We start from the raw sequence: 12,434 nt of genomic DNA, 5'->3' as shown, positions 1-12,434 counted from the left end.
TTCAGTGACCTACTTTTATGCATTTAGCAAATAAAAATTTTAAATGGTTGACAGCATTTCTAAGTAGTAAATAATTCAAATGAAATCATTTAGATTAAAAATTCAAAGCAATACAGTGGACAGATAGTTGATTAACTTGTCTACCCTTTGCATGTGTAGAAACGGTCCTTTGAGTACGTAATTATTTTTTCTAAGTTTTAAAAAAATACTTTTAAAAGCAAATAGTTCATTTGACTATTTGATAGTAGGAAATTGTTGGGATTTCTCCTACCTTTCTCCCCTGCAAAAGAAGTGTGAGTTTTCCAGAGTTAAGCAATTGGAAAGCAGAGGAAAATTTGTTCCTTGATAACTGTATGAGGTATCCGAATCTCTTGCTGCTCTACCAGAGAAAACAGTATGCCTGGAATACCGCATTTGGGACATTCACCTAGCAACAGATGTTTAGAGTTTGTCAAAATGCCTTGTATTACAAAGTAAAATTATAGGAGTATATTTGCTACCAGCTTAATTAGAACTGCAGAGGTCAGGTGTTGCTGTATTGTCCTGCTGTATCATAGTGTTCTTTTCTACCTTCACTGGAGCACCAGGCTCTGGATCTTTGGTGCAGGATCACAGTTTTAAAGATCGCTATGTTGCTAGGAGTGGAGTGTCCCATGTATGGCAAATTGCTCTCTCAGGTAACATTTAAGAAGAAAATAATTTTTGTGTCAAGCATAGATGTTCAAAGGTGGAACAAGGTTTCAAAATACAGAACATTAAGTCACATTAAGTTTACTCTTAAAAGTAATGAACTTTTTTGGCTGCTCCAGCATCTAAACTAGTTTGAGGATATTTATCTATTCTATACAATTTGTCCCAAAGTTAGTAATTCCTGGAGAACGGTTGAAAGGAGATCTTTCGTGCCGCTATTGTTAGAGGCAGTTAATGAAGGTAACCAGATCAGTTGCACTGAACAATCTATTCTTTACTTTGCCAAATGCAAAAATAATTTCTCCCTTTCCTGTTGCTGTTTACCTGCATCCCTGTTTTCTGTGATAATACACATGGAAGAGGAATAAAGATTAAGTCGTTTCTATTCTCCTAAATGTTGATGAATATTTCTGCGGCATAACTGAGTATTTCTAGGTTCAGGTTGCTCTTTCATTGTATAGTCTTCAAAGACATTTCAGTAAAACACTATGTAAATGCTGTGTAAATAATAGGAGAAATATTAAATTATATTTTACTAGATCTGTAGTTATTTTTCCTTGTGAGCACTGTATTAAAAATTCAACAAATGATGGGACTGGGATTAAGGAGTTTAAATCGAGTAACATCTTCCTCTCAATCTTCATCTGTAATTTTAAGGGGAACTTTTCTAGGCTCCTGAGATAATAGCTTTGTGTCATAACGAATTGTAGGTTCATATATAAATTCAAATTGTTTGTTGTCAGGTAATGTTCAGAATTTAACTTCTCATTTGTCTACTTTATTAAGCGATTCTAAGGTATGTCTGTCTTCACAAGTTTAGTATTGCTTTTTGTGTTAAACTGTCAGTTGTTTTATCAAAATACAAATTATTAAAGAAATAGTTTATCTTTAAAAAACTTAGTTATTATGTGATGATTATATATGCATTGTCTTCAAAATAATGATTCTTACAGCAGTTTTTAAACAAGCATGCAACTGTCAGTTGTCGGCTTAGTGAAGCCGTGCAGAAAAGGGACATAGATAATGTAGTGTACCACTTTTTCTGTAGTATATAATAAACACTTGAGCTGTGAGGAGTGCATATGTTTTTCCTGAAGTGTAGTTGGCACTGCTAATCTTTCTTTTAAAAAGCTGACAGCTACTGAGTTACAGTGTGAGTTGGTATGTGTTGAAAAGAAAACAAGTAATAGCAGTGTGAGTAAAATTGTCTGCTGTGGGAAGAAGTGAAGAGGTAGATAAATCAGTATTAACTCAAAGCATTAAAAATCCTTCGGACTAAGATCTGATAAGTTAAGAAAGGAAGTATGTGTGTTCTCTGAATTTTCATGTTGCAAATTTTGTGGGATCAGGGTTTTTTGCTGGCAGTCATGGCAGCTAGAAACATGCTGGGGAAAAAACCCTGAGCTTTTAGACTTTCTCATGTGTTTTTGTAACTTTGACTTTTAAAAAAAAGCATTAAATATTGTGAAAATAAAAATGTGAGCACTGGAAGTAGGATTAATGGCTTGCTGCCACTCCACACACTGAATTCCACAACTGCCATCTAAATAGTCGCTGTTCTTTTCACCACACTGCAGTTCTAGCTCTTTTTTTTTTCTCAGCTCGTTTTCTCTCTTGGGTAAAAGAGTCAGAAGGAATGGGAGTATTAATTTAACTCTGTGAGAAAGACTTGTGGGGAAATTGAGTTGGCAAGACTTATTAAAATCCATGTGTCATAGTCTTAGGTAAGGAGAGGAGTTCAGAAGATTGGAAAAGCTGGATCTGCAAGGTAGGACTGGGGAATTCAGCTGTGCTCTTCTACATGTTTGAAGTACATGTTCTGTTGGACTTCACTCGTGGTTGCTTTTGGAACTTACTTGTGTGGAGTAACAAAAAAGTCCTTGGTGGCTGCCATATGCCATGAAAGCTGTGAGAAGTGTTCTTGTAGATCCTCTATCTTGCAGGATGATTTTTGCATGCTTCTGTTTCTAGTCAGCATTATAGGCTTTTGCCCATCTCCAGAAATTGTTTAACAAGATGCTGTTCCCCTTTCCCATATCATTATCATCTCCAAGTTCTTCAGATAAGCTATATAAAGGATGACTTTCTCAGGCTGTGGTTAACGTCATAAGTCACAAGGAGGCCACGTTTTTGCGGCAGGGAGATTGCTTAAATAGGGCAGTAACTTCTGTCGGTAAGTCAGGCATTACCAGGCATTACCTTTTGGTAACTGGGGCCCTGCCAACTTCCATATAATCTTTTATCAGGGTACAGTTAGGAGTCTGTTTTCAATCCGAAGTGCACAAGCACAGAGTGTGATACTAAAATTTGCATAGAAGAAATCTTGTGCCTGTTGTATAGAGAAGTCCCATTATACTTTAATGCAGCCTACTTTTTTAATTAGGAAACATTTGTTAAGTAGCTAACATCACTGGATGCAGCAGTTGCCTATTCAGGAAAAGAATAATTACACTGGGTCACATGAAAGGTTCATCCAGCCTACTATCCATACTTGGCAATGATGAAAATCAGATGCCTAGAGAACAGTAAACACAGACCAACCATATATGATACTTTCTATGTACACTTACCAAACCTCTAGCTCTTTGCAGTTTGGAAGCTTCCTCAGCCAGCTGTGGTTCTCTGTGTATGAAATAAAACTCAGTTGACTTCTTTTCCATGACATTTTACAGTCTCCCCTCTACCCCGTATAAACTTCTAATATGTTGAACATCCATTGGCAAGGAGTTGCCATAGCGACTACTCATTGCACAAGTAATTACTTTTGCTTGTTTTGAATTTGGCCTTTATTGTCTTTACTTGATACGTTCTGGTTCTTGTATTGAAAAGTCAGTGAATATTTAATCCTGTCATTCATTTCACACCACCCCTGACTTTCTAGACTTATCATCAGTGAATATTTAATCCCATCATTCATTTCACACCACCCCTGACTTTCTAGACTTTTATCATAGCCTCTTCGAGTTACCTCTTTTCCAGGCTGAAGAATCCTTGCTTACTTTGTCCTTTCTGGTACAGAGGCTATTCCATACCATTGTGCATCCATGTTGTTTTTCTCAGAACTTTTTACAATCCTTATTCCTGTATTTTTTTTTTTTGAGATGAGGAAACCAGAACATGCTGGCAATTAAGATGGGGCCATATGGTAGATTTGCATGCCTGCGTAAGTTTATTTCCCAATAATTCCCAATATTTTATTTGCTTTCTTGACCTCCTGTGAGCATTAAACCCTCATGAGGAATCTGTTGTTAACCCCAAGATTGCTCTCCAGGTTGGTTCAAAGGCTGTAGTTTTATACCTGAAGGTATGTCTGTTCTGTGTTTTTCTACACACGTCATTTCATGTTTATCTGCATTTAAATTTCTTCTGCTATTTTATGACCAGCTGACTACCAGTCCTTCTTCTGCTCTTCAGCCTTCATCTTTGCTACTTTGAATATGTTTGTGTCATCAGCAAACTCTTGCCTATCACTGCTGTCACCCACTTTTCCGTGTTGTTTATGGGTAAGTTGAACACAACAGGTCCCAGCACAGAACCATATGGACTTCCACCGGTCATCTTCCACCACTGCAGGAGCTGCTGTTTTCCAGATTTCCTTCTGTAATCATTTTTCTATACCAGGACATTCTCCCTTACAGCATGACTTAGCATTGACAGCTTATTTTCACTAGGATTTTAGTGAGTGACTTTGTCAAAGGTCTCCTGGAAAGCCACATGGGTGGTATCAGATGGGTTGTCTTTATGCATGTTTGTTGATCCCTTCAAATCCACTTAAGAATTGGGTAAGTCAGAACTTAGTAGTTCTAAAGCTCCTTGCACTTATCCAACTGTCCACTGATGCTATTGTTACTTTTTTGTGGTCCCTTCTAATTTATCTGCTACAGACACCAGACTTGAATCTCACTTGGATCCTTTTCATGTTTGTTACCCTTCCAGTCCTTAGGCATCAAGGCAGTTTAGAGAAGTTGCATATCACTGTTAGTAATTAAGCGATTTAATTAATTAGTTTTTAGAACTCTGCAGTGATTATCCAGTCCTGGTGATTTGTTACTGTTTGCTTTGCCAGTTTGTTCCTTCAAGTTGTTTGCAATTACTTCAGTTTTGGACAGATCCTCTGATGGGTCTTTCCCAGAGAAGGCTGTAGCGTTGAGACCTCCCCAGTCACTTTCATAGTGGGCATGAATCAATGCAAAGAACTCATTTAGCTTCTCTGCAGTGACATTTTCTTCTTTGAATGCTCCTGTTTTATCCTGGTCATCAACTAGTTCTCCAGATTCTGGCAGACTTTCTGGTCCTGATGTGTTTGAAAAGATTTGTTATTATTTTTGCATCTCTTGCATCAGCTAGTAGAACTGCACTAATTTACAGTTATGATTTGTGTGCTGCTTTATCTGTTTGACTTAACAGTCAGTTGTCAGAAACAATTTATTAAATGAAGAATAGACTGATGCTGGCTTGTCATCCTCTCTAAGGATATGTCCGCATTTATTGGGTTCACTGTTCCTGAATCTGCCCAGCTTTCTTCCCAAATGCATCTACTAGGTACTGGGTCCCCAGTCAGTTTATAGTCTTCTGTGAGAAAGCAGGCTGCTACTTGTGAGACTTTTTCTTGTTTCCCTCCAAGGGAGCCCACATTTCCGGGCTGTTGAATGTCCTTTTTGTGCCTAGTATTGCTGCAGTGGGGAAGGTTGTCACAGACGGGGCCTGTAAATGCAGAGAATTTCTCCACTTTGTTTCTGGCTTGGTTTATTAGGCAAAAGCTTATCTGCATGCAGTGACTGACCTTCCTGTTTTTTTGCCTGGCATGTGGAGAATTCTGTGATGAGCTCCCAGGAGCCCACTATCTGTATGTTTCAGTCAGTCATTTAACGTAAGTCATGTAATACCCAAAGCAACCACAGGCTCTTAACAGCAGAGTCTAATGCTGCAGCTATGTTTAGTTCAGATATCCATGCTTGCCTCTTAAATGCTTTGAGAGTAGTATTGATGCTCTGCTCAGTGACATCATAGTCCTATGAGATACCAAAAAATTTAAGATTATTTTTATTGGGGGTGGTGGGGGTGGTGCTGTGTTTCCGTATCGATACCTTGCCTCCGAAGAAATGGTCATCAGTGTTGGCGTTCAGTGTTCTTTGTGTTTCGTTTACTCACTTTTCCCCTCTGTGCCATCACTCATTTGGGCTGAGGACAGCTGTTGGTGTGACAGCGTGATACATCATGTCACAGAACTGACCTGGCTTCCAGTAACTTTAAAACTGAAAAAAAGAACCCCAGTCCTTTGCTGGGTTGTCACCTGCATTGCTTTCCAGTCTAGTTTGTTGAATAACCACACAAATAGTTTCTTGTTCACAAATACTGAGGAAACAATATGGGGAGAGGAACCAAATTGTGGATGGAAAGGAGAGTGGGTGCTGTTTATGCCACCAGTTCTGCTGAAATGCTTGTCAAGGTTACCCTTTGAAGAACTTGCATAGATAATGTAGCTCTTTCCTCTTACATTCACAAATACGTATTTTCAGTTATATTCCTCCTCCCTCTAGCCCAACATTATAACAGTGTCTTAGACAATTTAAGAAAAATCTATGAAGAGGATATGATAATTGACTATTAAAGAAAAAAAATGTAAGATATTTGTCCTATGTTTGGTGTGTGCATATGCATATTCTGATCATTCATTCTCTCTGAATTAACATATTTTTCAAGAAGAAAGTATCCATTTTAGGTTAAATTTTCTGGTGGCTTTGAAGGAATCTCCCTGCTGATAAATCTGAATAACTTCAGAAAGTCACCATTTCCCTACAGTATGATTTCTGACATTATGCTGAGCTGAAAGTGTATTTGCATCTTCCTAATACTTTGGTTGTGATTTTTTCTTTCTTTTTTTTTTTTTTTTTTGTCTGAAAGAAAAAGCAAAAATGAGGACAGTGCCGAGTATGTGATATGTACTCTGTGAACAATCAGGAATGTAGAGCTCGGAGTTCGTAGTGAACTAGCCTTCATTGTCACATATCATATGGAAACCTGTTCTGTTGTATCAGATACAAGAGAATGAATGTAATTAGTAGATAGGTAAACATTAGAATATCAAATAATAATAAGAAAATATTACTCCTTGATGTGACAGACATTCACTAAAATATTTTGTCTTAGGTTTTGGTATTAATTTCTACAAAATATGCTGAAATCTTGGGAACAGCTCTGAAAAGAGCTAAAGGAATGATTAGAGTTCAAAAATACCCCAAGATTAAGTAAATTAATTTAGCAATGACAAGGGTCAGACCATTAGCAAGTTGCTTATTAATAGAATCTGCACAAGGAAGACATTTCTGTTATTAGACCATCCTTTAATCTAGGAAAAAAGAGATAAGAAATAGTGGCTGAAGCTGTACAAATTCAAACTAGTAATAAGAATGAAACAGAACAAGGTCTTAAAAAGATTAGTCAGGATGAGTTTGGTACAATGCTCTGGGTGATGCTCTGTTTGTGTTGAGAAAGGAAGGTACTCTGAATAATTAGAAAAGGTTCCACTGAATGTACTCTGAATAATTAGAAGGGATAAGGTGGGCACCTGAAGGAGATGAGGAGACCATCAAGTCAGGAAATCATTGAACAAAGAAAATTGAAGGGTCTACTCCACCTAGATCCCACCTATTGTGAGTGGAATGAATAGGTATCAAAATCAAATGAGTATGTACGTAAAGATGTTGTGTAACCTCTCATGAAAACTGTATAAAACACCTAACTTTTCACTGAAAACTTCAGAGCTGGTTTGTCCGGTGCGAATTGGCTAGCTCCCCAGTGTTGCACGAAATAAATACCTTTGCTGCTTAAAGACATAATTGGTCTCTGAGCAGTTACTCTGTGCCGTTTTGGCATCAAGAATAAAGATTTTAACCAGAGGGATCAGTAATCATGGGAGCAATATCATGGGGGATATGGCTTTCAACTTTTTTTTCAATTAGTCATTTCTGAAATGTTTTTTGTTAGAGAGCGTACACTGCTTTTCATCAAATACTGTTCTGGTGACAATGTGCTTGCTTTTCTTTATTACCTTTCCCAGATCTCTTGATGTCAACAGACCAACCTAAGGACATGAGTTCTTCATTGCTAAAAGTCACTAAGTGCAAATGAACCCTTTTCTGAAAAGTTTACTTAAACAGATCACATTTTGGAGTGTAGAAATTACTAGGTAGGGCCCTGTGGCGTGCGTTACACAGACATATAACTACATTCTTCTGCTGGCCTTTCCTTTTCCTCAAATGCATTCATATTTGTGGGAAAGGAGGTTCCCTCTTTACTGACAAAAGTACTCCCTGCTTTCACTGTGGCAAAGCTCCTCTCTTTTCAGGTCCCTCAGTCAAGAACTTCTTCATTTGCTTTTGAGACTTCCAGGGTATTCTACACCCCACCCCACCACTCCTCCTTTTTTCTTCTTTAAGTTTAATTTTGGATCAGTTGTTATTTCTGGGTTTGACCAGGAATTTTAACAGTCAGAATATCACTTCAAGATAAATCCTTACTGTGTTTGGAAGAGATTAGCTCTGGGGTGGCATAGCTGCTGTTATTTTGTCCATAAGTAGACTATCAGACCTTGCAAAGAAAACTCCCACATAGGTACATAACAAAGCAGAAATACAAATTTGGAAACAAAGCGTAAGTTAGATTTGAATGAGCAGCAGTTCATACTGCTAGGCAGGTGATAGAATTTTGACTGCCTCCATTGAAGTTTGTATAACATGGAAAGCACATTTCATTTATAGCTGGAGATTCAATAGGAGCTCAGCTGCTGGCATCTGAATTTTTGTTTCATACTACCCCTCCCCTTCTGAGGGTCCAGATACCAAACAGACTAACAACAGGTACTTGGCCAACATGTACAATTCTAGAAGGGACTTCCCTCCCTTATTTATCTCATCTCAGTTAAAAATTACTGACCTAATTGGCTTTCCTTTTCTACTGATAAGTAAACCTGTACTATTTGAACCGCTGTTCATCGAGCTTTACACTGAAAGGCAGGTACACTTTGATTGCCAAGATAAACTGCTGTCAAGTTCTGTGACTCAGCAAGTACATTGGGTACCTTTGTTACTAAGGGCTGTGCAAGGAAAAGATTTCTAGAAGTAGATAAGCAAAGAAATCTTTCATATCAGTGATTGAATGTGTATGTTCCTGTTGTCAGAAAAATAAGTTAAATGCTGATGGAACATGTGGTGCCATTACTGCTTTAAAAACAAAAATATCACAGTGCCTTCACAGATTGGAAGCAAAGAAAAAAACCAGTTCTCTTTCTCAAGCTTTTCTTGATAAGTTTCTTCTTTGTTTATGTAAGTGAAGCTGTGTGGTTTCATATATAATCTTCCAATCAGGTTTGGGTACACTCTCTGGACAGCATGTCTCACATGAGTGTCTAGTTATAAAAAGATGAAATAACTTTGGTGTAATTCCTGTCTTTAATCTAATTTGGCTTTAGTGTCATACATGGTAAACCCTCCATATGATATAAATTTATCTGATAATTTAAATTTTCTGTAAGTGTGCCAAAATGTCTGAAATTCCATATGCAGTTGACAGTCCAAACATTTGGAAATGCATAATAATCTCATTTGTTAAACTGATTTTTTTGTTATGTACAGAAAGGCTCGTGGGCCTTGTACAGGTTTAGTCTTGTAAGCAGTTTCAAAATGCCATTCATCTTTACATGTATTTCTCTTCACACAGCACTTCTAAGCTCATGTTTCTTACTCTTGCAGTGCTTACCCCGTAAGCATTTTAAAAAAATATAACCAAAAATAATACAAAACCTTGAGTATTATACTACTCAGGAGAAGCTGTACCAGCCTTTCTCTTTCACTCTGCTAGTTAAATTTTCACTGGAAGATAATGTAACTTTGGTAATGTGCTATTAAAACCGGATGTGCTTAGCTAAAAAGAAGTGTTTTATAAGGTTGTTTTGCTAGCCTGTAGGTGGAAAGCACAGTTGAGATCACTCTGCTCAAAATATCAGTTGATTGCTGTACCGTACCTGTTTGTCTGGTGGCTGATTGGGTAGAGCTGTTGCTGGGCTGATACTGTTTTGACCAAAATTAGAAAGTCAATATAAACGAGTCAAACGAGACTGCCTGCTTTTTTTCAGTTCTCTTTTCTGATTCATCAGTTGTTTGCTTCTAATTCTTGCAGACTTTGTGAATTGGGGGTTGTGTCAGCAAAGGTGAAAGAAAGCTCTTAGTGGTTAGTCCATAAGAATATTCATAAAAATCTGTCTTGATGACATTAGATGCCAGCAAAAATATGGAGCCTAGGTAAAAAGAAGTGGAAGTGGGTCCTACAGAGTGATCGTATTAAATACATGGATACAAGAACCTATTCCTCACTTGGGAGACTGCCTGCTTCTCTTATTCAGGGATAGCATTCATCTTCTTGACCCGAAGAGGATGGTATTGCCGATGTCTTGTGGCAGAGGCTTAAGACCTGAAACTTAACTGATGAAGGCATATATGAAAGAAGGATTCACTGCTTATACGTCTTTTTTTCCTTCAGTATTAGTGCATGGACTTTAACAAGTTGGATTCTGCCTGGTTAAATTATGTTAATGCCAGGGAGGATTAGCAGAGCTGAGATTATAATTACTATATTTGAAGAAAAACAGCATGTAAATTGTTTAACAAAATTCTAGGTTAGTGCAAGTACAGCAGTTTAGCAGCTAAGGGTAGATGGCTGTGCTGTACTTGAGGAAATGCTGTTACTTTACATGTACTGTTAAGATAGAGCTGTGGACTTTTCTTCCTGGAAATGAGTAGGTTTTGATGCAAGTGACAGAGGCAAATGTTTTAATTCGTTTATACCTGGGTTAGTTCAGGCTTTAGGAATTTTTTTTTTTTCTTCTTCCGTACAGGTGGGTAAAAAAAAGATGGGGATGTCGGTGAATGACATTCAATTAGGATCCATTAGTCTTGCCAAGAAAAAGAAAGCTACTTCTCAATATGAATGAAACGACAGGGGTATAATTCTGTATCCCACAGAAGGATATAAAAAGTGTTTTAAGAGAGCAACTTGGTTAAATCATAAGATTTATGTTAAGATACCATAGAAAAATAGAAAGTAGGTCTCATTTAGCAATGATAAGAGGGTAGCAAGCACATCAAATCGAAATCAGGAAAAAACAAAGCACAAAATGAGATGCAACTAGAAAGGGACATAAAAAGAAACAATAAAACTTTCCATACTACGTTAATTGTGAGAAGACAATAAGGAACTAATTGCTGCAGTGCTCAGATAATGAGAATTATTGACAGGTGCCACTGTGAATACTGAAGTGTGGAATGCCGTTTTTTGCTTTTTTCTGAAAGTGTTAACTGTGATCAGATGATTAATCTCTACTTCAGCCTGAGTTCTTTTATCACTAACAAATGAGCTGCAGAAGATTTAAGTATCTTCAAACCCGTTAGGCCTGATGAAATTTACCCTTTGGTGCTTACAAAAGGTCGGAAGGGGTAATGTCTCTAGGATTCTAGGAAAAGTTATGTACGATTGCAAGGTTGTAGGGCACCTGTCTTTAGAAGAAAGAGGAGGAACTGAGGAAGAACAGGCTGATCAATTTAGGTTACATTTCGGGTAAAACTTTAGAATAAACAATTCATCTGTAAGCAATTGTACTTAACAAAGAAATGAGTAAGAGCTAACATGGATTTAACAGTAACAAATAAAGGGGAAGCAGTTTAACCTCTACAATGAGTAATTTTGGCCACCACAGCTGACACTTGCTTACTTGAAAGATTGGTAAGATCTGGCACATATGATTATTCTAGTTATATAAAGTGCCGTTTTAAGATGTTTTAAGATTACTGTGGGCTTGTTAAAAATAGATGACCTATACTGAGTATATGCCATTAGTAATTACCCCAGCGCTATGCTAGTTCTGTCAGATGCTTTTTATTTCTTCTGTAAACAGGATTATGAAAAATAGCATAAAAATTATTTCTAGATGCTGTATTTGGCATTCCTTCAGTTGTTCTGGACCCGCTATTAACTGAATTGTGAAGCAAGTTAAGTATTATCTTCTTTTTAAGCAGCCAATAGCTTCTGATGTTCTCCATGTAATATAATTTTTCTGTTTCATTGCAGGATTTGGTTATCCGTATCATCTTCGTTCTTGGTAACTTAACAGCAAAGAATGACCAGGCCCGTGAGCAATTTTTTAAAGAAAAAGGAAGTGTTGACACCTTGATATCGTTATTCCAAACCTACTATAAACTTGATTTGAACACACAGAAATGGTACTGTGAAGGAGGAGAGGAAGGAAAAAACCACCCAAAACATCCTTCAGAAGCAGAAGATGTTCTGATAAAACTGATAAGAGTGTTGGCCAATCTCTCTATTCATCCCGGCATAGGAGCAGCTCTGGCAGCTGCCCATCGTGTTGTAGAATTACTTGTTACGGTACTAGGTAATAAAATCTATGTTGTGTTTGTTGCATTTGTTCAGTCTGTAAGGAGACTTTAGGATTCTTCTGCTTGACCTTCTTATCTAGGTTGAGCCATAACTAAATCAGTTCCTTTGCTAAAATAACAAAGTCAATCTACTGATATTCATGAACTGGTTTATGTGGAACGCCTGTTTGAGCCAGTGGAAGCATTGCTGCTTTGGTACTGACTTTTCAGTGTCTGGGGAAAGATGTTGTAGAAGTGTTTAATTCTGTGATCAGATTTGCAGATACGGTCATTAAGGATAAGAAAACAAATTTTACT

At 37.4% G+C, this 12,434-nt stretch overlaps 1 protein-coding gene across 4 annotated transcripts in view; it reads left to right on the top strand.

Annotated features, from left to right (window-relative positions):
* ARMC2 (armadillo repeat containing 2) overlaps positions 1 to 12,434 on the top strand; it is a 68,002-nt gene that overhangs the window by 42,738 nt on the left and 12,830 nt on the right. For all 4 annotated transcript variants that reach the window (XM_056343691.1, XM_056343693.1, XM_056343692.1 and 1 more), the window contains one exon: positions 11,812 to 12,133. In XM_056343691.1, coding sequence (XP_056199666.1) covers positions 11,812 to 12,133 — 322 coding nt within the window. The remainder of the gene's footprint in view (positions 1 to 11,811; positions 12,134 to 12,434) is intronic.

The sequence above is a fragment of the Falco biarmicus genome, chromosome 6 (genome assembly GCF_023638135.1).
Source record: "Falco biarmicus isolate bFalBia1 chromosome 6, bFalBia1.pri, whole genome shotgun sequence".
Classification (NCBI taxonomy): Eukaryota; Metazoa; Chordata; class Aves; order Falconiformes; family Falconidae; genus Falco; species Falco biarmicus.
The sequence above is the reverse complement of the archived record's forward strand: the minus strand, read 5'-3'. Positions and strand labels throughout refer to the sequence as shown.